Below are 27,993 nucleotides of genomic sequence, written 5' to 3' on the forward strand. Positions count from 1 at the left end.
CATATATATATACATATATATATATATATATATATACACTACCGTTCAAAAGTTTGGGGTCACCCAAACAATTTTGTGGAATAGCCTTCATTTCTAAGAACAAGAATAGACTGTCGAGTTTCAGATGAAAGTTATCTTTTTCTGGCCATTTTGAGCGTTTAATTGACCCCACAAATGTGATGCTCCAGAAACTCAATCTGCTCAAAGGAAGGTCAGTTTTGTAGCTTCTGTAACGAGCTAAACTGTTTTCAGATGTGTGAACATGATTGCACAAGGGTTTTCTAATCATCAATTAGCCTTCTGAGCCAATGAGCAAACACATTGTACCATTAGAACACTGGAGTGATAGTTGCTGGAAATGGGCCTCTACACACCTATGTAGATATTGCACCAAAAACCAGACATTTGCAGCTAGAATAGTCATTTACCACATTAGCAATGTATAGAGTGTATTTCTTTAAAGTTAAGACTAGTTTAAAGTTATCTTCATTGAAAAGTACAGTGCTTTTCCTTAAAAAATAAGGACATTTCAATGTGACCCCAAACTTTTGAACGGTAGTGTATATATATACATATACATATACATACAGTATATATATACATGTACATACAGTATATATATATATATATATATATATACATATATATACATACATATATATATATATATATATATATATATATATATATATATATATATATATATATATATATATATATATATATATATATATATATATATATATATATATATATATATATATATATATATATATAATACATACTGTATGTGTATATAGAGCAGCACGGTGGCAGAGGGGTTAGTGTGTCTGCCTCACAATACGAAGGTCCTGAGTAGTCCTGAATTCAATCCCGGGCTCGGGATCTTTCTGTGTGGAGTTTGCATGTTCTCCCCATGACTGCATGGGTTCCCTCCGGGTACTCCGGCTTCCTCCCACCTCCAAAGACATGCATCTGGGGATAGGTTGATTGGCAACACTAAATTGGTCCTAGTGTGTGAATGTGAGTGTGAATGTTGTCTGTCTATCTGTGTTGGCCCTGTGATGAGGTGGTGACTTGTCCAGGGTGTACGCCGCCTTCCGCCCGGTTGTAGCTGAGATAGTCTCCAGCGCCCCCCGCGACCCCGAAGGGAATAAGCGATAGAAAATGGATGGGTATATATATATATATATATATATATATATATATATATATATATATATATATATATATATATATATATATATATATATATATATAAATGAATTTACCACGGTAAAGCCTGGAACCAATTAACAGCGATAAATGAGGGATTATTGCATCAACATTTACAACATTTTGTCTTTACATTATGCTTCTTCTTTTTTTCCTCTTTTAACATCTACAATAACAAAAAAGTAACCATGGGCCGCAAATGGACCTAGAGATCCGCACTATGGACCTCCTTGTACTATACTACAGTGCTAAGTGAAGGTTTTCTATATTTACTGTATAAAGTCCCAACGATTGTCACAAACACACTAAGTGTGGTGAAATTACGCTCTGCATTTGACCCATCCCCATGTTCACCCCCTGGGAGGTGAGGGGAGCAGTGAGCAGCAGAGGTGGCCGCGCTCGGGAATCATTTTGGTGATTTAAACCCCAATTCCAACCCTTGATGCTGAGTGCCAAGCAGGGAGATAACGGGTCCCATTTTTATAGTCTTTGGTATGACTCGGCCAGGGTTTGAACTCACGACCTACCGTTCTCAGAGCGGACACTCTAACCACAATAAAATGTGGCATTTCATTGTAGCTTCGCCGATTAAAGCATTTTTTAAAAGATACTTAACCGCTTGCCAGTCCTGCCTGACTGCATTCTACTGTCATCATGAAAATGTTCACAAAACAATGTTAAATGTTGAAAATCAAATCATACTGAATATAAATAAGGAAGATGAATTAACACAGCTTTTCCAGTATGTTACAACATGATGATGATTATTTGACACTACTAATCACATCAAGAGAGTGTCTGAGGTTGTAAATTAACAAAGCAAAATAAGTGATTATATAAATCGCATTTTATCCCAAAGAAAATTAAGCAATTTGATGAAAACATCACTGACTAGCAAGCATTGAGGAACATAAAGAAGTTTCATCAGAGCTTGTTGAAGCTAATCCATGACGAAGATATAACTCACTTAAACGCTGCTGTCTGCTCCTGCGCTCGCTTGGACCCGCTGCAACTGGAATGCAAGTCTCCTCCACTCGGGACCAGTACGTGTCGACTCCCAGGTGATGGCTTGCAAAAAAAATGCAGGCATCACACGTTAGCCGCTCCCCGTTTAGAGAGCTCGCATAAGCGTACACTTATTAGGATACTGCTCTGTGCATAACAGGTTCCGCTGTCTGCTGGCTGTGTAGCATTCCTGCATGGGGCGAAGAATGGAGGTGTGTCCCAGGGCACTTTCAACACACCTATAAAACAGCAAAGTACCTACATGGCTGTTTTGAAATGTTTATTGTCATATTGCTAATAGAATATGTCAAGGGGAGAGTTTTGATTTGTTGTATTCGACTGTTACAAAGCCAGAGACGTGAGTGGAATATACAGTATAATGAGGAGCGTGTTTGTGTTCCCACAGTGTGTACTGTACTTTCACAGCGCTGCGGAAGCCCTTGAGCCTCTTCAGGCCTGTGGATGTTTTACTTTTTATGTCTGCTTAAGAGCTGATGCCAACCATTACGACACTCCGCAAATAATACGGTTACAGGAAACAAAAACTGCTTTTGGCAGCTGACATACGACTTATATGCGCAGCTTTGGCCTAAAAACACGTATTTTAAAAATGGGAATTTGCTCCTCTCTGAGCTGCCACCTTACCGTGGTAGAGGAGTTTGCGTGTCCCAATGATCCTAGGAGCTATGTTGTCCGGGGGCTTTATGCCCCCTGGTAGGGTCTCCCAAGGCAAACTGGTCCTAGGTGAGGGATCAGACAAAGAGCAGCTCGAAGACCTCAATGAAAGATAAAAACAAGGAACCCAGATTTCCCTCGCCCGGACGCGGGTCACCGGGGCCCCCCTCTGGAGCCAGGCCCGGAGGTGGGGCACGATGGCGAGCGCCTGGTGGCCGGGCCTGTCCCCATGGGGCCCGGCCGGGCACAGCCCGAAGAGGCAACGTGGGTCCCCCCTCCAATGGGTTCATCACCCATAGCAGGGGTCATAGAGGTCGGGTGCGAAGTGAGCTGGGCGGCGGCCGAAGGCAGGGCACTTGGCGGTCCGATCCTCGGCTACAGAAGCTAGCTCTTGGGACGTGGAACGTCACCTCGCTGGGGGGGAAGGAGCCTGAGCTAGTGCGCGAGGTGGAGAAGTTCCGGCTAGACATAGTCGGACTCACTTCGACGCACAGCAAGGGCTCTGGAACCAGTTCTCTCGAGAGGGGCTGGACTCTCTTCCACTCTGGCGTTGCCGGCAGTGAGAGGCGACGGGCTGGGGTGGCAATTCTTGTTGCCCCCCGGCTCAGAGCCTGCATGTTGGAGTTCAACCCGGTGGACGAGAGGGTAGCTTCCCTCCGCCTTCGGGTGGGGGAACGGGTCCTGACTGTGGTTTGCGCTTACGCGCCAAACCGCAGCTCAGAGTACCCACCCTTTTTGGATTCGCTCGAGGGAGTACTTGAGAGTGCTCCCCCGGGTGATTCCCTCGTTCTACTGGGGGACTTCAACGCTCATGTTGGCAGCGACAGTGAAACCTGGAGAGGCGTGATTGGGAAGAATGGCCGCCCGGATCTGAACCCGAGCGGTGTTTTGTTATTGGTCTTTTGTGCCCGTCACGGATTGTCCATAACGAACACCATGTTCAAACATAAGGGTGTCCATATGTGCACTTGGCACCAGGACACCCTAGGCCGCAGTTCCATGATCGACTTTGTAGTTGTGTCGTCGGATTTGTGGCCTCATGTTTTGGACACTCGGGTGAAGAGAGGGGCGGAGCTTTCTACAGATCACCACCTGGTGGTGAGTTGGCTGCGATGGTGGGGGAGGATGCCGGACAGACCTGGCAGGCCCAAACGCATTGTGAGGGTTTGCTGGGAACGTCTGGCAGAGTCTCCTGTCAGAGAGAGTTTCAATTCCCACCTCCGGAAGAACTTTGAACATGTCACGAGGGAGGTGCTGGACATTGAGTCCGAGTGGACCATGTTCCGCGCCTCTATTGTCGAGGCGGCTGATTGGAGCTGTGGCCGCAAGGTAGTTGGTGCCTGTCGTGGCAGTAATCCTAGAACCCGTTGGTGGACACCGGCGGTGAGGGATGCCGTCAAGCTGAAGAAGGAGTCCTATTGGGTTCTTTTGGCTCATAGGACTCCTGAGGCAGCGGACAGGTACCGACAGGCCAAGCGGTGTGCGGCTTCAGCGGTCGCGGAGGCAAAAACTCGGACATGGGAGGAGTTCGGGGAAGCCATGGAAAACGACTTCCGGACGGCTTCGAAGCGATTCTGGACCACCATCCGCCGCCTCAGGAAGGGGAAGCAGTGCACTATCAACACCGTGTATGGTGAGGATGGTGTTCTGCTGACCTCGACTGCGGATGTTGTGGATCGTCTGAGGGAATACTTCGAAGACCTCCTCAATCCCACCAACACGTCTTCTATGAGGAAGCAGTGCCTGGGGAATCTGTGGTGGGCTCTCCTATTTCTGGGGCTGAGGTTGCTGAGGTAGTTAAAAAGCTCCTCGGTGGCAAGGCCCCGGGGGTGGATGAGAACCGCCCGGAGTTCCTTAAGGCTCTGGATGCTGTGGGGCTGTCTTGGTTGACAAGACTCTGCAGCATCGCGTGGACATCGGGGGCGGTACCTCTGGATTGGCAGACCGGGGTGGTGGTTCCTCTCTTTAAGAAGGGGAACCGGAGGGTGTGTTCTAACTATCGTGGGATCACACTCCTCAGCCTTCCCGGTAAGGTCTATTCGGGTGTGCTGGAGAGGAGGCTACGCCGGATAGTCGAACCTCGGATTCAGGAGGAACAGTGTGTTTTTTGTCCTGGTTGTGGAACTGTGGACCAGCTCTATACTCTCGGCAGGGTCCTTGAGGGTGCATGGGAGTTTGCCCAACCAGTCTACATGTGTTTTGTGGACTTGGAGAAGGCATTCGACCGTGTCCCTCGGGAAGTCCTGTGGGGAGTGCTCAGAGAGTATGGGGTATCGCACTGTCTGATTGTGGCGGTCCGCTCCCTGTATGATCAGTGCCAGAGTTTGGTCCACATTGCCGGCAGTAAGTTGGACACGTTTCCAGTGAGGATTGGACTCCGCCAAGGCTGCCCTTTGTCACCGATTCTGTTCATAACTTTTATGGACAGAATTTCTAGGCGCAGTCAAGGCGTTGAGGGGGTCTGGTTTGGTGGCTGCAGGATTAGGTCTCTGCTTTTTGCAGATGATGTGGTCCTGATGGCTTCATCTGGCCAGGATCTTCAGCTCTCGCTGGATCGGTTCGCAGCTGAGTGTGAAGCGACTGGGATGAGAATCAGCACCTCCAAGTCCGAGTCCATGGTTCTCGCCCGGAAAAGGGTGGAGTGCCATCTCCGGGTTGCGGAGGAGACCCTGCCCCAAGTGGAGGAGTTCAAGTACCTTGGAGTCTTGTTCACAAGTGAGGGAAGAGTGGATCGTGAGATCGACAGGCGGATCGGTGCGGCGTCTTCAGTAATGCAGACGCTGTATCGATCCGTTGTGGTGAAGAAGGAGCTGAGCCGGATGGCAAAGCTCTCAATTTACCGGTCGATCTACGTTCCCATCCTCACCTATGGTCATGAGCTTTGGGGTATGACCGAAAGGACAAGATCACGGGTACAAGCGGCCGAAATGAGTTTCCTCCGCCGGGTGGCGGGTCTCTCCCTTAGAAATAGGGTGAGAAGCTCTGCCATCCGGGGGGAGCTCAAAGTAAAGCCGCTGCTCCTCCACATCGAGAGGAGCCAGTTGAGGTGGTTCGGGCATCTGGTCAGGATGCCACCCGAACGCCTCCCTAGGGAGGTGTTTAGGGCACGTCCGACCGGTAGGAGGCCACGGGGAAGACCCAGGACACGTTGGGAAGACTATGTCTCCCGGCTGGCCTGGGAACGCCTCGGGATCCCCCGGGAAGAGCTGGACGAAGTGGCTGGGGAGAGGGAAGTCTGGGTTTCCCTGCTTAGGCTGCTGCCCCCGCGACCCGACCTCGGATAAGCGGAGGAAGATGGATGGATGGAATTTTAAAATTTAATTTACAAAAATTACAGAATGTTGTTCTAATAAAAGAAAATAGAGCAACCCCAACTCCAACCCAATCCCAGTTTTACAAGACATACAAATACTATAAATGATAAATGATAAATGGGTTATACTTGTATAGCGCTTTTCTACCTTTAAGGTACTCAAAGCGCTTTGACAGTATTTCCACATTCACCCATTCACACACACATTCACACACTGATGGCGGGAGCTGCCATGCAAGGCGCTAACCAGCAGCCATCTAAAAACGGAAAACCAAATACATGTAGGTATTACAGTATCAATAGTAATAATTATTATATTATATATTTTTAATATATGTGGATCTGAATCAATTTTTTGAGCACCCCTACTCTTCACAAGTTGCTTATTTTTTATTTATTGAGTAATATTGGGGGGTGGTTATGTTAAATTGTAATATTTTATAGATTAACTATACACTGGGAAATAATTTTATTCTAAAAAAACGTGACATGTTTGGTATTTTTTAGATCAAGGACTGAAGTTGACTCAGAGATTTGAGGAAAAAAAAGTTGAATAAAATATTTTATATTATATTTATTTATATATCTATATTAGGGCTGGGCGATATGGCCTTTTTTTAATATCTCGATATTTTTAAGCCATGTCACGATACATATCTTGATATTTTGCCTTAGCCTTGAATGAACACTTGATGCATATAATCACAGCAGTATGATGATTCTATGTGTCTACATTAAAACATTCTTGTTCATACTGCATTAATATATGCTCATTTTAAACTTTCATGCAGAGAGGGAAATCACAACTAAGTCAATTTACCAAAACTGTATTTATTAAACAGTTATTAAGCAGTGGCACAAACATTCATGTCATTTCAAAACAGAAAGTGCAAGATTGTCAGAGACATTTTAAAACAAGCTATGAGTGCACTTTTGTGCATGATGTCACTAAGATGACATATCAAAACAACACTAAATAAAGTGCATTTTTTGTACAGAACGCCACTACAATAGTTTAAAACGAATAAAGTGCACTTTTGTGCATGATGTCACACAAGATATTTCAATAACTGTCAAATAAAAATGAGCTGCATAATAGGAAATCAAATAGTTTATGTCCTTTGCTATGTTGTAGGTTCCTGCGGACGTTATCTCCTTTTGTTGTTGACTATTTTTCTAATACAGTTTTGATGTGGAAATGGTTGCCTCTGCATTTTGTCTGTGTGGCACCGTACGGAGATGTTGACATGCCGAGTTTCAAGCACTCTTCATTCTCTAGCGGGTGACTTTTTAAATGATGCTACATATTAGCAGTAATGCTACTTTTTGTAGCAACGCTTTTGCCCCACACTTGACAAATTACGGTTGTCTGTTCAACATATTCCCACTTGAAGCCAAACCACCGCCAGACGATGGACCCCCTGCTGTTTTTCTTGGGAATTAATTCTTCCTTCATTTGTTACCAGATTTGCACCTTCTTTCTCTCGTATTACCACTCGCACCACAGCTAACGTTACCCATCCCGCTACCTCTCTGCTCCGCGAGGGTGTATACGTATGTGACGTAAGTAAAAAGGTGCGCTTGTTTTATGTCTCTGTGAGAAGCAGAGACAATAAAGAGTGAGAAACGCCTGCAGTGTAATGCCCGCAGCTAAAAGCAACTGCATGAGAACGTATACTCGAATATCACAATATAGTCATTTTCTATATCGCACAGAGACAAACCTGCGATATATCGAGTATATCGATATATCGCCCAGCCCTAATCTATATATATATGTTATACATTCGTAACTCCCTGAGGACCTTTTCATCCTGCGCTAATTAAATTCTATTGAATTATATAAACCCCAGAGGGTTAAGACAGGTTGAGTTGGGAACACAGATGCTGCATCCTCTTATTCTCTGGCAGACCAGCAGCATTGTAATGTGTTTATGAATGAAGGTAGCGCCCAATCTAGTTGTGGCGGTCCAAATTAATTTGAGGCAGGTTGGAAGAACCCTACTGTACTTATTTTTGGATAATATATTAGCCAGGTGGACTCAAAGTTGACATCATTGTGAGGCCTTGAACACATATGTCATTTGTTGTTGGAAAAAGAAACCTATGCATTTTCATTATGCATGGAGGCGCGTTTACAGGTCAAATCACTTGGTAATCCAATTCAGCTGATTTTCTTCAGACTTTTAGAGATGCACGCTCCTTAAAGAAGGTGCAAGGGTCAAATAAGTTAATTTAATTTGTGTTGTTTTCAATCAAAAATACAAATCTCCATCTTGTAACCTAACAACAACTACATTGCCTCATTAGTTAGTTAGTTGATTATACACAAACGGAGGTCAGAGGTCATTTACAAACCCAGCATCATATACCTGATGTTTTCTAGATACCATATTTTTCGAACTATAAGTCGAAGTTTTTTTCATAGTTTGGCCGGGGGTGCGACTTATACTCAGGAGCGACTTATGTGTGAAATTATTAACACATTACCGTAAAATATCAAATAATATTATTTAGCTCATTCACGTAAGAGACTAGACGTATAAGATTTCATGGGATTTAGCGATTAGGAGTGACAGATTGTTTGGTAAACGTATAGCATGTTCTATATGTTATAGTTATTTGAATGACTCTTACCATAATATGTTACGTTAACATACCAGGCACGTTCTCAGTTGGTTATTTATGCCTCATATAACGTACACTTATTCAGCCTGTTGTTCACTATTCTTTATTTATTTTAAATTGCCTTTCAAATGTCTATTCTTGGTGTTGGGTTTTATCAAATAAATTTCCCCCAAAAATGCGACTTATACTCCAGTGCGACTTATATATGTTTTTTTCCTTCTTTATTATGCATTTTCGGCCGGTGCGACTTATACTCCGGAGCGACTTATACTCCGAAAAATACGGTAATAAAAAGATGAAAGCCAATGGCATACGTAAACATGTGCTGCGCATCACTAACCAGCGTTATAACTGTGCAGCTCTGGTATCTGCGAGGTGAGGCACATCAGTCGAGGAAGGGCACACAGCATAGTCCAAAAGATGAAAAAAGTTCCTGGACACACACACTGATTTCTGTGGACACACACACAAATAGAACATATTGGAGACCAGGAAGAACAAAACCAAAGGCTCATCTTCTGTGGATGTACTCACGTTGGTCCCCTTAAGAAGGTATCCAATCACGGACAAGGCTTCTCCAAGCAGGTGAAGGTGAGCTGCAGCACAGACGGGATCAAAGCAGGCAGGGCTGGTAGATCCGAGTCTGTCCCAAGCTGAGCCAAAAGGTCCACATAGGGATCCACAGCGACCACCAGTGGGATTTAGTATGGAGCTCACAGTGGTAGTAATGGCTGACACTGAGCTAGGAGCAGCTATGAAGGGATGAGGCCTGCGGCTGCTTGTGTTCTTGGTCACTGTGAAACTCCCAGGACGCCAATACACAACTTGGATGTGCCTAAGCAGAGGAGGAAGAAATTGGGTTTGAGCAGAAAGAGAAAATGCTGCCCTCTAGTGCACAACATGTGTGGGATACATTGTGGATGTCAAATACTGTACAGTAGACCTGAACATTATACACTCTGGAATTCGATACTCACATAAAACTTAGCCAGACTCAGTGTCCCAATGCTTTTGTCCAGCGTGATTATGCACATTGTAAAGTCTGACCATGTGTTTGCTGCTGCTATGTTTTTTTACATTTGAAGTGGAATGTTACAAATGAGACTCTTAGTCTTCAGCTTTTCTTAAATGTGGAATAATTTGTAGAGGAAAAGAAAAACACTCACCAGTTCTCTCTTCCTGCATGTGTCTTGTGACATGAGATGGACACAGCAAACTGACTCCATTCCACAAAGTCATGGCTCCGCTTCTCTATTGTCTGTAATCAATTGTGCATTCAGATCATTAGATGTAAGGTTATCATAATAAAAAATTTGAGTACTATTGTACCTCAATTTATGAATTTCTCTTAACTCAAAACACTTGTATCTCAAGTTAACATCTCCCATTGAAACAAATTATAATCAATTTGATGTTGGGTCCACCAAAAACATCACAAGTTTAACATGCATCATGCGTTTCAAAAAGAAAAACAAACTATTAGTTAAGAAAAATATTGTAGGAAAAAACAGTACAACAGAATGTAGGACTAACAACTACAGTTGTTTTATGAAGTAATGTAACAATAATGTACAGCATTTACCATGGAGAGTGGACTTCAGTATCTTCTTCTGGCTGCTTCGCCGTCAAACACACCATCAGGAGTTGTCCATATTTTCATTGATAAATGTCCACCGTTTAGATATTACTTTAACATTCTTGGCTGACATTAGACTCATTCTGCTTCAGTACGGTGCAGACTAGCAGCAATTGTTTCGTCAAGTTGGTCATGTTTTTGATTTCTTTCTTTAATTCAATGAATATCATCCACTCCTTTCACACACACTTTCTTCCTTTCCATGGTTGGAAAACAAAGCTATGTACATTTTTTGCTATAAGACAATGCTAGCGAGTAAGATCAGATGTTTTAGTCAGATCTTAAGGGGTTCCTTGTAGCTTTTGCTATGCCAACTAATGGTGGTATGCTTGTAACTCAAATTTAGCTTGCATTTTATTTTGGAATTTTGCCAATCATTGACAAACATTATCAAAGACATGACGACGGATGTATTTTTTTAATGCATTCTAACTCAAACATAAATAAAAGTCAACGCACAGTGGAGCCAATAGGAGCTCCCATATTCGGCCCATAAAACCTAATTAAAAAAACATTTGAAAACCGCCAAAAATACTCCATTTACATTTCGTGACTTGAATATTAGGAAGTATTAGTGATATTGTTATTATGAGCGCTAACACAGAAAAACTATTTATAGTGGCGCTGTGATCACGAGCTTATGCCAATGTTAACATCATCAACTGATCAGATGCTTCCTCGTTTCCTTGCCTGTCATACTTTATTGTCGATCATAAATCATGCCTCTCACCCGGATAGTAGAAGTACGAGGATGTATTCCGACAAGTTGGTACACTTTGACAGCCAACTAAGACCCGGAAATGGCGAGAACGACATGAAAAGACGCTTCGTTCAACCCCCTTTTTTTTCCGCGAGGATTATGAGTCATTCTTCACCTAAACAAGAATATAAGAACATCCTCGCAGTCGGCATCTTAATGACAACAGACATTGTACAGTAAGTGATGTTTTATTATGTCTGTTGGCTCTCATAAAGTCGACAATAAGCAGTATTCAGTGATGTTGTTTTTTAAAATAATGCACCGCGTATGCTTAAAATTATCCATCCATCCATCCATCCATCCAACTTCTTCCGCTTATCCGAGGTCGGGTCGCGGGGGCAGCAGCCTAAGCAGGGAAACCCAGACTTCCCTCTCCCCAGCCACTTCGTCCAGCTCTTCCCGGGGGATCCCGAGGCGTTCCCAGGCCAGCCGGGAGACATAGTCTTCCCAACGTGTCCTGGGTCTTCCCCGTGGCCTCCTACCGGTCGGACGTGCCCTAAACACCTCCCTAGGGAGGCGTTCGGATGGCATCCTGACCAGATGCCCGAACCACCTCAACTGGCTCCTCTCGATGTGGAGGAGCAGCGGCTTTACTTTGAGCTCCCCCCGGATGGCAGAGCTTCTCACCCTATCTCTAAGGGAGAGCCCCGCCACCCGGCGGAGGAAACTCATTTCGGCCGCTTGTACCCGTGATCTTGTCCTTTCGGTCATAACCCAAAGCTCATGACCATAGGTGAGGATGGGAACGTAGATCGACCGGTAAATTGAGAGCTTTGCCTTCCGGCTCAGCTCCTTCTTCACCACAACGGATTGATACAGCGTCCGCATTACTGAAGACGCCGCACCGATCCGCCTGTCGATCTCACGATCCACTCTTCCCCCACTCGTGAACAAGACTCCGAGGTACTTGAACTCCTCCACTTGGGGCAGGGTCTCCTCCCCAACCCGGAGATGGCACTCCACCCTTTTCCGGGCGAGAACCATGGACTCTGACTTGGAGGTGCTGATTCTCATCCCAGTCGCTTCACACTCAGCTGCGAACCGATCCAGCGAGAGCTGAAGATCCTGGCCAGATGAAGCCATCAGGACCACATCATCTGCAAAAAGCAGAGACCTAATCCTGCAGCCACCAAACCAGATCCCCTCAACGCCTTGACTGCGCCTAGAAATTCTGTCCCTAAAAGTTATGAACAGAATCGGTGACAAAAGGCAGCTTTGGTGGAGTCCAACCCTCACTGGAAACGTGTCCGACTTACTGCCGGCAATGCGGACCAAACTCTGGCACTGATCATACAGGGAGCGGACCGCCACAATCAGACAGTCCGATACCCCATACTCTCTGAGCACTCCCCACAGGACTTCCCGAGGGACACGGTCGAATGCCTTCTCCAAGTCCACAAAACACATGTAGACTGGTTGGGCAAACTCCCATGCACCCTCAAGGACCCTGCCGAGAGTATAGAGCTGGTCCACAGTTCCACGACCAGCACGAAAACCACACTGTTCCTCCTGAATCCGAGGTTCGACTATCCGGCGTAGCCTCCTCTCCAGCACACCCGAATAGACCTTACCGGGAAGGCTGAGGAGTGTGATCCCACGATAGTTAGAACACACCCTCCGGTTCCCCTTCTTAAAGAGAGGAACCACCACCCCGGTCTGCCAATCCAGAGGTACCGCCCCCGATGTCCACGCGATGCTGCAGAGTCTTGTCAACCAAGACAGCCCCACAGCATCCAGAGCCTTAAGGAACTCCGGGCGGATCTCATCCACCCCCGGGGCATTGCCACCGAGGAGCTTTTTAACTACCTCAGCAACCTCAGCCCCAGAAATAGGAGAGCCCACCACAGATTCCCCAGGCACTGCTTCCTCATAGAAGACGTGTTGGTGGGATTGAGGAGGTCTTCGAAGTATTCCCTCAGACGATCCACAACATCCGCAGTCGAGGTCAGCAGAACACCATCCTCACCATACACGGTGTTGATAGTGCACTGCTTCCCCTTCCTGAGGCGGCGGATGGTGGTCCAGAATCGCTTCGAAGCCGTCCGGAAGTCGTTTTCCATGGCTTCCCCGAACTCCTCCCATGTCCGAGTTTTAGCCTCCGCGACCGCTGAAGCCGCACACCGCTTGGCCTGTCGGTACCTGTCCGCTGCCTCAGGAGTCCTATGAGCCAAAAGAACCCGATAGGACTCCTTCTTCAGCTTGACGGCATCCCTCACCGCCGGTGTCCACCAACGGGTTCTAGGATTACCGCCACGACAGGCACCAACTACCTTGCGGCCACAGCTCCAATCAGCCGCCTCGACAATAGAGGCGCGGAACATGGTCCATTCGGACTCAATGTCCAGCACCTCCCTCGTGACATGTTCAAAGTTCTTCCGGAGGTGGGAATTGAAACTCTCTCTGACAGGAGACTCTGCCAGACGTTCCCAGCAAACCCTCACAATGCGTTTGGGCCTGCCAGGTCTGTCCGGCATCCTCCCCCACCATCGCAGCCAACTCACCACCAGGTGGTGATCTGTAGAAAGCTCCGCCCCTCTCTTCACCCGAGTGTCCAAAACATGAGGCCGCAAATCCGACGACACAACTACAAAGTCGATCATGGAACTGCGGCCTAGGGTGTCCTGGTTCCAAGTGCACATATGGACACCCTTATGTTTGAACATGGTGTTTGTTATGGACAATCTGTGATGGGCACAAAAGTCCAATAACAAAACACCGCTCGGGTTCCGATCCGGGCGGCCATTCTTCCCAATCACGCCTCTCCAGGTTTCACTGTCGCTGCCAACATGAGCGTTGAAGTCCCCCAGTAGAACGAGGGAATCACCCGCGGGAGCACTCTCAAGTACTCCCTCGAGCGAATCCAAAAAGGGTGGGTACTCTGAGCTGCGGTTTGGCGCGTAAGCGCAAACCACAGTCAGGACCCGTTCCCCCACCCGAAGGCGGAGGGAAGCTACCCTCTCGTCCACCGGGTTGAACTCCAACATGCAGGCTCTGAGCCGGGGGGCAACAAGAATTTCCACCTCAGCCTGTCGCCTCTCACTGCCGGCAACGCCAGAGTGGAAGAGAGTCCAGCCCCTCTCGAGAGAACTGGTTCCAGAGCCCTTGCTGTGCGTCGAAGTGAGTCCGACTATGTCTAGTCGGAACTTCTCCACCTCGCGCACTAGCTCAGGCTCCTTCCCCCCCAGCGAGGTGACGTTCCACGTCCCAAGAGCTAGCTTCTGTAGCCGAGGATTGGACCGCCAAGTGCCCTGCCTTCGGCCGCCGCCCAGCTCACTTCGCACCCGACCTCTATGACCCCTGCTATGGGTGGTGAGCCCATTGGAGGGGGGACCCACGTTGCCTCTTCGGGCTGTGCCCGGCCGGGCCCCATGGGGACAGGCCCGGCCACCAGGCGCTCGCCATCGTGCCCCACCTCCGGGCCTGGCTCCAGAGGGGGGCCCCGGTGACCCGCGTCCGGGCGAGGGAAATCTGGGTTCCTTGTTTTTATCTTTCATTGAGGTCTTCGAGCTGCTCTTTGTCTGATCCCTCACCTAGGACCAGTTTGCCTTGGGAGATCTTACCGGGGGGCATAAAGCCCCCGGACAACATAGCTCCTAGGATCATTGGGACACGCAAACTCCTCTACCACGGTAAGGTGGCAGCTCAGAGAGGAGCTTAAAATTATCAAAATACATAAATATCAAATGTTATTATAAAGATGCCCATTACTACATTACATATACACTTACGTCATGTATATAAAACCTTATATACATGAGTTTGGATGTTTTTAGGGGCTCTTTTGGCAGAATAGAGTGGCTCCGATATGCTTCATTGTAAGGGGAATTTTGATTGCAGTTATTTAATATTTAGAATGCATTAACAAAATACATTTGTTGTCATGTCTTTCATAATGACTGTGAACGATAAGCAACATTCTAAAAAAGTGCAGTTCCCCTTTAAAGCATAACAGTTCACACTTATCTCAAACACTCTTAAAAGGTGCCCTAATATATGCAAAACCAACTTTTCTTACCTATTGGTACCTGCTGGTGTGTATTTGAGATCTGCATAAGTCCCAAAAATTGAAAATCAAACTGTAGAGGCATTGCAGAGATATTTATAAAACAATCTTGCCTTTTTTTCATACGAGCTGTTTGGAATATGCCCATTTGGTGACGTTTTTCCCATTTGGAACAATAGCGGATTATCTATATTTAGTATAAATATACCCACAAGGCTTTGCGTGGGTCCGCCATTGCAGTCGGACGATGTAGTCAATAAGTGTCTTCTTTTTCTCTATCCTTTTAATGTGGGGTAGACTGGCTCGTACATGCACATGCATCCTCCTCTGCTGTTGCCATCTCTAGAACAAAGTTGTGTTTAGTTCAAATTTAATCCGTCAGTAAACTCGCTGTGGAAGCCCTAAAAACTACAACAAAGATGGCGGGGAGAAGACACAGTCCAAGTGGATCAAAGTTAATAAGGCCGCCCACAAAACGGCGCATTCTGAGGAGACTGTGAGTCCCTGTTTACACTGCACACCAGATCAGATTTTTTTGCCCTCAAGTGACACAGATCAGATTTTTTTGGCCAGTGTAAACGCTTCAAAGTGCTTCATATCTGATCTTTTGGCATCAGATTCAGACCACATCAGGAGGTAGTTCTGAATCCAGTTGGAATCTGATCTTTTCAAATGTGACTTCAGTCTAAACGCAATGCGACCTGAATGCGACCCGTATGTGACTTTTTCATCAGCTTTGGGCGAGCTATGTCACTCGTGTGCTCGGGGAAAATGCAGTCTCCTGTGAAAGTGGATCTTTCATCACAACATCAGGTTTCAGTGAGCAAAGTCTATTTAAAACAACCACATTTTTGGTGCATCACTTGTCAATAGTGCGCAAATAATAGGCTATATGTAATGTATGAATAAATATATTTTTATTTTAGAAAATAGTGATTGTTGTAGGACCGTAATTGACGCTGTGGCACATTTGCTTACATGCAAGTTGAAAAATAAAGCTCACAAAGATCCACGCTGATGTCCGTGTCTCCTCTACATAACAGCCATTAAAGATTACAACCCTCCCAAATATATTACACAATATACATCCATTCATACATTATATTACTTTCATTTATTTTCCCATAAAAAACTCAAATTTTTAAGGTGTTACGACTTTTATTTTATTTTGTAGTAGTAGCGACTTCCCCCTGATCAACTTCCTTTGTTTTCACATTATCGAAATGCGCATGCAAGTGACGTTGAGGCCACATTGGGGCCTGGGCGCATTTACACTGGAGTCTGAAATAAAAAAAATCTCTTTCAAAGACCAAAAAATGTGAGCACATTACACCAATTCTTAAATCCTTACATTGGCTCCCTGTACATCAGAGAATTGATTTCAAAATCCTCCTGCTCACATATAAATCACTACATGGTCTAGGGCCGAAGTATATTACTGATATGCTCCCACTATATAAGCCCTCTAGATCACTAAGATCTTCTGAGACCAATCTGTTAGCGGTTCCCAGAGTAAACTCAAATCAAGGGAGAGCATCATTCAGTCACTATGCAACAAATAGCTGGAATAAACTTCCTGAAGATGTCAGACTTTCCCCAACTCTGACTACTTTTAAAACTAGACTGAAGACTTTTATGTTCACCTTAGCTTTCAGCTAAATCTTTTAACTTTTAACGTCTGCACTGTTTTTATTTTTATTGTCTGCATTTTAATTTTGCTATTATTTTCTTTCATTTCACTTTGTTGTCTGTGAAGCACTTTGAGTCTGCCTTGTGTATGAAAAGCGCTATACAAATAAAGTTGCCTTGCCTTGCCTTTCTCTTTGCAGCGTAAACAGTCAGCTGGAAAAAAATCCATCTTTTAAAAAAATCCGCTTTAGCCTGCAGTGTAAACATAGTCTCAGAAAGTGGCTTGAAAACAGTCTGTAAAACATAATATACGCAACATTTTGACCAAAGAACTACCATTTAATCCTCGAGGCAGTCTTAAATTGAGGTACCACTGTGCACAACCAACACCTTAACAGAATGCCATGTTGCTCCTCCTGAAGTTGCACAGTCAGTTCCTGCAAAATATTAATAAAAAACATTTTTCACACCGACTCAAAATACTTTTAATGATAACTATGTATCTTGAAAATAAAACACCTTGTTCAAAAAATAATGTATACACCCTTTAAAATGACATGGGACTGTAAAATGGCCTATTCTTGTTATTTTTATGGTCATGGATAACCATAAAGTGCAGCCACAAGTCAAGAGTGTAAAAGTCCACAGTGTGACATAGACCAAAGTATATGAATCTTACAGATATTGATAATGAGAGAACTGAACATGCATCCCAATGTACACATATTGATACTAGTGCATGCAACTTACTTTGCAAGGCCTGGCGGTGTTCCACTCTTCAACACATAATTCTGATCCTTTTAAATGCTCCACAGCAATGTGGACATCTTCATAAAGTATGCTGACTTCATCCTGCACACTGGAAAAATAATGAAAAAAATATTTAAACATCATGGAGGATTCAACACAGTAATGTAAGCTAACTTGAGTGTATTTTTTGTGGCATTTAAATGATGTGTTGGCACATACATGGTCACATAACAGTAAGAAAAGCGCACAAATATAAAAACAAAAAAACAGTTTAAAAGCCGAATACCTACTTTTGTTACCCATTTGTAACATAAAATATTAGAATGAAGCTTTTACTAAACCTTCTTTTCTAAAGTTCCAAACTAGCTGTCTATTGTGATGCCTGATTACAAAATCATGGTCCTTGTTGCCACTATGGTTCAAGTGCACAGTTTTTCGTCCACTAGAATGCCTGATTTTATATTTATATCGGCGAAATTGATCTATTTGGTTTATGTGAGTATGGTTATTCATTGTAACTACATAATTAGATTAAATTAAAAAACATAGGTTGAAGTAAGTCATGAATCGTTGACTCCGGAAGAAAATATGCTGACTCCCGTTTAGGGAGCTTGATTCTGCTGACTCACGGTAGACGCTGACTACTAGTTGGTTGGCTGATCCCAGGTCAGTCAGTTAGGCTGCCGCTGGCCATAAACAAGTCAAGCACACAAGTACACTGATCTCTGCCCTGATTTATTTGTTTAGATAGAAGGTTTTGTACTAAAGGGTTGTTGTTTTAACTAAGTGTATGAACTGTTAATAGTAATCACTGCAGCGGGCTCAGGACACCCCCAGCCCCAGAAAACACAATCAAATGTCCAGATGATACATCATGTACATAGGTAGATTTGTTTATTTTTCATGTAAAGTGTTTTATTTAAATTATTTGTTTATAAATTTTTATTTTTATTTGTACTATGCTGTTTGTACAAGGTTGCTGTAGCAACGTAATTTCCTGCAAAAGGATCAATAAAGTATCTACAGCATGGGTGTCAAACACACGGGCCGAGGGCCGGATCAGGCCCGCGAACAGGTTTATCCGGCCCGCGGGATGAGTTTGCTGAGTATAAAAATGAACCTAACATTTTTTAATGAAAGAAACAGCTGTTCTTAATGTGTCCACTAGATGTCGCAATAGCATTTCTTTGGACCTTTGGAGATGATGCTACATATGTACAAAATAAACCACATGATGTTAGTACATCAGTCGAGGAAAATGGTCAAACTACATAAATAACATCCTGTCATTTGATTTTGATATCATTGTTTTATCTTTATAGATTGAAAATTAACACCAATGAGTTGACTGATGAACATTATCACATAATTTATTCAGAAAATATAAATAACAACAAATAAAGATATAATACAATTAACCGCAACATGTAAGTGTAAAAAACAAAAAACAACATTACGATTTGTACAATTTTAGAATGTGCTTGTTCTAGTTTTCAACAAAGAACATAATCTGAAGTTGTCTTTATTCTTAAATTATCGTGCCGTGATTTTACCAGTCTGGCCCACTCGGGAGTAGGTTTTGCTCCATGTGGCCCCGAATCAAAAATTAGTTTGACACCCCTGATCTACAGCATGCAATATTAAAAATAATAATAATTTCAATTTAAAAAATGACCATAACGAACCTAAAATAACATACTTATCTGCAACTCCGACTTAAAACGGAGTGAGGTTCTCCAGGTTGGCGGAAAATTAGCACGGTTGCATTTCAAATGTCCCAACAAGTCTGCTGCCTAGATGGGCAGCCGAAGACAACACATCACTGTAACCTAGTTTAGAGAGGTTAGCATCCCTGGGTGTTTTACACCTTGCTCGCAGGTGTTTTCTATCCATCAATTAATTCAAGCCTAACTAGCTTGCTGCCTAAACGGGTCTGCCGAGGAAACCACACAGACACATAGTGTAACATGAATGTAGTGAAGTTCCCCATGTTGGAGAAAATGGCACGTCTGTAAGCCATGCCTGTCAACATTTTCTGAATTCAACTCATACATTTTTTTTGTAATTGTAAATATATTTATTTATCTAAATAATTAATAAATGACCTGATTAAAAAACATGATGTATAAACAATGTATTATCTATTTTAGAATGTATTTTAATTGTATTTGTTTAAAAACAAAGAAATACAATTAAAGGAGTAAAAATTACAACATTTAAATAGAAAATAAATACATCAATTATATGATAACAATATATATATATATATATATATATATATATATATATATATATATATATATATATATATATATATATATATATATATATATATATATATAATTGGCCCTAGTGTGTGAATGTGAGTGTGAATGTTGTCTATCTGTGTTGGCCCGTGATGGGGTGGCGACTTGTCCAGGGTGTACGTCGCCTTCCGCCCGAATGCAGCTGAGATAGGCTCCCCCCCGCGACCCCGAAAGGGATAAGCAGTAGAAAATGGATATATATATATATATATATATATATATATATATATATATATATATATATATATATATATATATATATATATATATATATACATAGAATAGAATAGAATAGAATATATCTTTATTGTCATTGTACATTGTACAACGAAATTGCAAGCTAAACTAATTTAGTGCAAATTCATAACACATAAGAACATAGATAAATAGATAAAAATACATAAAATACATAAAAATACCAACCACACAGCTCACATGCACAGTCATTATTGTCGTCTTGTGTTCAGCGACACTATTGCTCTTGGATTTTATTGTCTATATCTCCTGCCCGAGGGCAGCAGTTCAAAAAGTTTATGTCCAGGGTGAGATGGGTCCCTTATGATGTTTTGGGCCTTTTTGAGGCACCTGGCACTGTACAGTTCATATATATATATATATATATATATATATACATACATACATACATACATACATACATACATACATACATACATACATACATACATACATACATATATATATATATATATATATATATATATATATATATATATATATATATATATATATACATACACATTTATATATATTATGAGGGTTCAAAAAAATGTATTTTCTTGTTTTGTTCAACCCAAAACAATTTTACATGTATTTTTTAATTTATTTATTAATTACATTGTCATCGCATAGTTGCATACTAATATATTCTTAAATAAATGTAATTCAAAAATGGTTGCCACTATTTTAACTGACAAAGTATAAATATGTAAATTAGGTTGGCATGAAAATATCAAGTAAAGTCCTTGTTTAGGGGTTTTTTTGTGTGTTTTTTTGTGCACATCTTAAAAGTGTAGTTGTTGGAGCAGAATAGTCATTCATTTGTACTTTGTACACGCCTTTAGAAAAAAGGCGTTCCAAATCCTTGTCATGTAACAGCGTGGGCACGATAAGTGTGTAAAACCACAATTATACCTAGATTAGAAAAATGGCAAAAAGTAATCCATCATCCAATAAATACAAAAAATATTTTTTTTAAACGACTAATGAATTATATATAAATTATAAATAAATAAATGCATTGGCCTATGTATAGATCTATGTCATCAAGATGTATATGTCCTCTATTTTGCATGTCGTTAACTATTTTCAATTGCTTGACCTCCATTGAATAAAAGTAGATTGTGCAGGTGTACCTAATGAAGTGTCCTGTGAGTGTGAGAATTGATAGACGTGTGTTTAAACGTTCCGTTCAAGTTCAAAGTGTTCTATTAGTACACAGTCATGTGACTGTTCCCTCGCCGTGCCAACTCCTCCTTCCTCAAAAAGCCTTTGTCATGTTTCCACAATGTGCAATGTGGCCGTTGCCGAGTCATGTTTAGCCCCAAGCTTCCCTCCTCCCTGTGGTGTTATTCCAAACATTGCTCAACTCCCCCCCTCCCCTCACGAGTTGTTGCTGCGTCATGGTAACGCTCATTCCCACACACACAATGCTGCTCTGTGCATGATGTGATTGCACACTTCCTGTTTTCATTCCAGCAGTGGGAGGGAAGAGCGGGCCGCGTATAAAAAGCAGGGCGGACTGGCCCAGACCCTGCACAACATCCACACAGAGAGAATCACCGCAAGTCACTTTGGAGAAGCTCACAGTGAGAACTCTTTATTGACTTTATGCATTATTTTGTACGCCACTTATATTCATCCACTCCTCTTCTTTTCAGCCCCACGATGGACGCACAGAAGACGCACACAGCAGAAATGTAAGAATCTATTTTTGTGTATTTGTCCCGTTGTTTTTATTATAAATATTTAAAAGAAAATATAGGACTGGTCTTGAACAATTTGATGGGGCTTCCATAACCCAGTTGTACTTTGGAGACCTTTCTTATGACCCGCTTTATGCCATGCCACCATCACATAGGAAATAAGACTATGACATTTGCAAAGTACAATTTTGAACCAGGTGGCATGATTTGGAAAAAGTCCATATTTTAGTACTGTAAGTTTCACAGGTGCCTCAATAGAGTATTGGATGTGCTTTTTAGTGAGAAGCCCTACGGGGAACACAACATTTGTGGGTCTATCTCAGCTTTGATTGATTGATTGATTGATTGATTGAGACTTTTATTAGTAGATTGCACAGTACAGTACATATCCCGTACAATTGACCACTAAATGGTAACACCCGAACACGTTTTTCAACTGATTTTTTTACACTGAAATGTTATACACTGATTTTTTTTTTTACACTGAATTTTTTTAAACTGAAATTTTATACACTGAGTTTTTTACACAAAATTTTAAAATACAGAATTTTTATACACTGAATTTTAAAACACTGAATTTTTATACACTGGATTTTAAAACACTGAAGCTTTATATACTAAATATATAAAATTAAAAAAATGTATACACTGATTTTTTTTTTCACACTGAATTTTTTTACACTGAAATTTTATACACTAATTTGTTTAAACTAATTTGTTTAAACTATTTTTTTTTCCCAATGAAATTGTCAGCATAAGTTGATGTAAAAAATTCAAACTTAAAAAAAAAACGTTACATAAATTCAGCCTAAAAAAAAGCTTTTGTGATTAAGACACAAATGCAGTGCAAATGGCAATAAACGTCTATTCCATTCAAATGTTAGCACAAGTGCAGCTAAAACCTAAAAAAACATGTTAGTGGAATTCTTGACCATTTGTACCCCCACAGACGAGAGCGCGGGATTGAAATTTTCTTTTTTCTAGTTTGTAAACATCAGACGCCGTTCGACGTCATGTCACTTTTTGCAGTTTGAGTGCGGTCATGTGACTGCCAGGCTCCCTTTGATTGGTGAAATGGAGTCAAAGGTCACTGGTGCTTACGCCAGATGGGCGAAAAAGAGTCATGTGATCATGCCTGCTGGAAGGAGTCTCTCTAACCAGCTGAATGAATGCGTCTTTGCAAGCAGTAAACAATAGATCATAAAATAAATAGATTGACGTAAATAAATGTAGCGAATCTGAATGAAAGTCAATGAAACAAAGTCAAAGTCGCATGTCTTTGTTTGTTGCATTAAAACTACTCGGTTACAATTGATCTAAAAAGTAAATGCACGTTCCTACCTACTCTGCATACGCGGGGGCGGGCTCATCCAGAACGCCTTTGATGTTCTGGAATCAGATTGGCCCGAAGGAAGCAAGGATGTCGTCCACCTTAACACGACTGTGTGTCCTGCAGGGATCTGTCGGAGCAGATCAAGAAGGTGACGATGGAAAGTCACATGAGGGCCGAGAACACAGAACTCATGCTGAGCTTCCAGAAGGGACAAGTCAGCATGCAACAATACAAAGTAAGTCTTCAGTCCTCCAAAATGCTGCAAACCTTTTTTTTGTTTTTGTTTACTCGACGGCCTTCTCGTCTCCTCAGCTGCTCCTCAGCTCCCTCCATGAGATCTACCAGACGTTGGAAGAAGAGATGGACAGGAACTGCAAGCATCCCGCTGTGGAGCCCATCTACTTCCCTGCAGAGCTGGCCCGGCTGGACTCGGTCCAGAAAGACCTGGAGTTCTTCTACGGTCCAGGCTGGAAGGACAAAATGCTGGTGCCCGCGGAAACAAGGAGATACTGTGACAGGCTGCGACAGGTTGGTTTCCGTAGCGACACACACACACACACACACACATTCTCGTATTTGTTACCTTCTTGAGACCTGTGAAAAATGCCTACCTCTTTAGGACCACCCTTTCTAGATATATAAAGATTTGTATTCACAACATTAATAATATAGACATACTATGCAAATATAAAAAGCTTGTTGTGAAAAATGAGTTGGAATTTCACAGAAAAAGGTCACAATTTCACGAGAAAAACTCAGAATTTTGGCAGTATTATAATAAAAGTCGTAATTTTACTCAACGCAAGTCAAAAGTTTACAAGAAAAACGGAACATTTGTGCAATATTATGATAAAAGTTGGAATTTTACTCGACAACAGTCGGAATTTTACAAGAAAAGCTTAAAATGTTGGCAATTTTGTGAAAAGAGTCGTCCTTTTACTCGACAAAAGTCACAATTTTATAAGAAAACTTTCAAATGTTGGCAATGTTATAATAACAATCGGAATTTTACTTGGCAAAATTATGACAGAAGTCGTAATTTTACTCAAAAAAATGTCACCGTTTTACAAGAATAACCAAAAAATTGGCAATGTTGTGGTTAAAGTGCGAATTTTATACGACAAATGTCACCATTTTGCATTAAAAAAGTAATAATTTTACGAGAAAATATAGCAATATTACAGAAACAGAAAGAATACGAGAAATTGTTCCCAATTTTATTAGATAAAAGTCGACACATTGTGAGAAAAAGACTGCTTTTTGTTATTTTGTTGTTGTTGAATGTTTTGTTTGTAATTGTTTTTTAATCTTCATTATTTACTTTAAGTTATTATAGTATGTCTCTATATACATACATATATCCATCCATCCATTTTCTACCGCTTATTCCCTTCGGGGTCGCGGGGGGCGCTGGAGCCTATCTCAGCTGCAATCGGGCGGAAGGCGGGGTACACCCGGGACAAGTCGCCACCTCATCGCAGGGCCAACACAGATAGACAGACAACATTCACACTCACATTCACACATATATTTTTTTTAAATTAATTTTGGCCAAAGGTGGCACGTTTCAATTTCTTACACACACTTGTTATTTCATATGTTGACAGGAGGGGGAGCACTTTTAAAATCGACACACACTCATTTTGAAAAATCCCTCCTTTTTGGGACCACCCTAATTTTGATAGATTTCACCACCAGGGGTGCAAATGAGATCTCTATTTTTTGTTTTTTGTAATGTGCTTAAGGCCGATGACAAAGGAGTCACGGACCACAGATGGCCCCCGTCCCGCACTTTGAGCAACATAGCTGTAGAAGCTAAATGTTAATGGCCACCATAGTCTTAGTACCGTAGTGAATTTGTTCATCCTATGGTCACATATGGGACGCGGGTTGTCTTGCGTCAGCACCGGAAGTCGTAGAATCAGCTGTTCACCTGGCAAATTTTTTCGGGGATGAATAGGGAAGTCCTTCTTTAGCTGCCGTCTTGTTTTATCATATATTGCTGCCTTTGCACCTGCCAATGTTTACTTTTGTATGCAATTAAATCAACAAAAAATCCTGACTTTGGAGCAATGTTCACACACTCTAGTATTTGGCTCTTTATTAGATGCAATGGTTTTCCGTATTGGGACCATGATTTCGGTCCAAACTTGTTCACCGGTCCTCATATGGAAGGTACTTTTCCTTGTTGATGTCTCAAGAAATACAAGAACACACACACACACACACACATACACACACACACACACACACGAGACACCAGCGCTCATCCCGTCTTCTTTCCAGATCGGGAAAGAAAACCCGGAGTACCTGGTGGCTCACGCCTACACCCGTTACCTAGGCGACCTCTCCGGAGGACAAGTCCTGGGCCGCGTCGCCCAGAAGTCCATGGGCCTGAAGAGCGGCGAGGGTCTGTCGTTCTTCGCCTTTCCCGGCGTCTCCAGTCCCAACTTGTTCAAGCAGCTCTACAGGGGCCGCATGAACGTGCTGGAGCTGAGCCAGGAGCAGAGGGCCGGCGTGCTGGAGGAAGCTGTGAGGGCCTTTGAACACAACATCCAGGTAAGGAAATGCTCACTACTCAGGTCACATGACCTCCGCTAGGGAGTCCTGATGGATCACCTTGGTGTGCTTGCAGGTGTTTGAGGGCGTGCAGAAGATGCTGAGCGTGCTTGAAGAGCGGCAGCCAACTTCCAAAGTCTTTTTAAATCGAATTGTGGCTCTTCCGACGCTCCTCAGGATGGCGCTGGGGATGTTCGTGGCCGTTGTCACCATGGGAATCTGGATGCTTTAAAACGCACCTTTTTTTCAATGCGTCCTCATTTTATGGACTTTTGCTTTCTTTTTTTCTGGGGGACTAAAAATCTATTTCTTTTGTCTTCAAACGGGACTGAAGTTTGCTGAGCAGGTTTAAAAAACAAACAAACATGTTTTTTCTTTATTTTTCTCAACCTGCTGCACCTCACCCTTGAGGGGTTGGAGTGGAGTGAACGCACCAAAAAAAACATCAGTTTTTGAGACAACGGGCGGTTCCCAGCCAAATGGAAGGTCTGTAGTTTGCATGCCAGGCCAGTAGTTGGCGATGTCACCGATGTGACGACTTTGCACTTTGCAAGAAAACGCTAAAACAGCACAGCTGTGGTTTCAACGCTTTGTGCGTTCTACCAAGTGTTTTTAGCAGTTAAACAGAAGAACATCCTCCTTTGGATCCTAAAAATGCTATTTTAATGTAAACAAACACCAAATTAATATTGTTTTGATTTGTTTTCAGACATAAACAGCAACGTATAGGTTTTTTATGCAGGGCCACACCTGGCTAAATTGGGGCCCGAAGCAGAATTGTATTCATCCCCACACTCATCACAATTTTTTTCTAAATGTATTTTATTTCGTGTGAAATGATTTTTTATTAGGGGTGCTGAAAAACATTGATTCAAATTCAAATTGCAATTCTTATTTGTTCCAATTCTGAACCGATTCATAATTTTAATAGTTATTAATAATAGTTATTTTAAGAATATTTTTGAATATATAAATATATGTTTTTTTTTTTTACTAAATTCATTATTATTTCAATGTTTTTAAATCAATGTAATGTTTTTTTTAATATTTGATTACATTTTTTTTCAATTAAGATTCAAAAATTTGATTGCAATATTTTTTTAAGAATCATGTTATTTAAATTGTTTTGCAGAATTCACAATTTTTTGGTTTTTAAATTAATTTAATGTTTGTGGGTTTTTTTATAATCAACTGCATTTTTTTAAATTATAATTTTAAGAATCAATCACATTCTTTTAAGAATCAGGGATTTTTTAAGAATTGTAATTTTTTTTTTTTTTTACAGAATTTATAATTGTTTGTTTTTAAATCTATATAGTGTTTTTTTATTTTTAGAAACAATTACCTTTTTAATGATAATTTTAAGAATCGATTGCAAACATTCTTTTAAATATATTTTTTAATGAATCAGTTTATTTTTTTAAAAAATTTACAGAATAGTTTTTTTATGTTTTCTAATCAATTTAATAGTATTCTTTAAACAATATATACAGTATACATAAAACATTTTTTCAAGAATCTATTTTTAAATTAGTATGCTTACTCTCTGCAAGTCATACATCGGCAGCAGGAAAGACTCTAACATGTTTTGAAAAGGTTTATTTATATACCAAATAATATATTTTGAGAATCGTGTAAAATCGAGAATCAATTTTGAATCGTGAGTTGTTGTAAGATTCACATCCCTCATTTTTGTAGCACAGTATTTGACTTAAACTCAAATTTTATTTGATGAACGTTTTGGACGAGAACAAATTCATGAGAATTAAATTGTTCAATATTTTTTTTGGACACAAATTCCACAATGAATACATGCATTAGCAACACTTCCTGATGAGGACAATTACAAGGGAAATATGCAATTATATGAAAACTAGAAAAAGGAATAATTTCTTTGTTTACACGACACATTTATTCAGAGAGAACACATTTGTCTGTGTGGGTCTTTCACATCTGGCACTTTTGTTGTTGTTGCACAGGTAAAGCAAACCATGTAAAGATCCGAAAGCACTTCTGAATTTGATCTCGGTTGATTTTTAGAGTCTGCTGAGCACAAAATACCGTTGACTTATTATGAATCGTGCAGAAAGTTGTTTTTATGTCTTACATGAACATGTAGCTTCAGTGTTATTTTGTACATATCTGTCTCTGTACTTTTTGATACCAAGTTGACCTTGTAATAAAAGAAAGTTGAAAAGGCTGACTTCTGTTGGCTTCTGTTAAAAAGTCTCTTTTTTT

General features: G+C 41.8%; 1 protein-coding gene and 1 pseudogene across 1 annotated transcript; one reads left to right on the forward strand and one right to left on the reverse strand.

Moving 5' to 3' along the window:
- Positions 1 to 18,038, reverse strand: part of LOC133633999 (uncharacterized) — a 31,856-nt pseudogene extending 13,818 nt beyond the window's left edge.
- A 3,622-nt stretch (positions 18,039 to 21,660) lies between these two features.
- LOC133634000 (heme oxygenase-like) lies at positions 21,661 to 27,973 on the forward strand. Its single transcript, XM_062026889.1, has 6 exons — positions 21,661 to 21,746; positions 21,819 to 21,857; positions 23,320 to 23,431; positions 23,509 to 23,724; positions 25,483 to 25,755; positions 25,832 to 27,973. Exons 2-6 carry the CDS (start codon positions 21,826 to 21,828, stop codon positions 25,985 to 25,987), a joined length of 789 nt encoding a protein of 262 aa, XP_061882873.1. The 5' UTR covers positions 21,661 to 21,746; positions 21,819 to 21,825; the 3' UTR covers positions 25,988 to 27,973.
- The last annotated feature ends 20 nt before the right edge of the window (positions 27,974 to 27,993 follow it).

Source organism: Entelurus aequoreus, linkage group LG18, assembly GCF_033978785.1.
Source record: "Entelurus aequoreus isolate RoL-2023_Sb linkage group LG18, RoL_Eaeq_v1.1, whole genome shotgun sequence".
NCBI lineage: Eukaryota > Metazoa > Chordata > Actinopteri > Syngnathiformes > Syngnathidae > Entelurus > Entelurus aequoreus.

Excerpts from the sequence above, each read along its gene's own strand:
- LOC133634000 (XM_062026889.1), top strand. The coding sequence starts at position 21,826 with ATGGACGCACAGAAGACGCACACAGCAGAAAT. Across the intron at positions 21,858-23,319 it reads AAGACGCACACAGCAGAAAT|GGATCTGTCGGAGCAGATCA; the intron begins GTAAGAATCTAT and ends TGTGTCCTGCAG. Across the intron at positions 25,756-25,831 it reads CCTTTGAACACAACATCCAG|GTGTTTGAGGGCGTGCAGAA; the intron begins GTAAGGAAATGC and ends GTGTGCTTGCAG.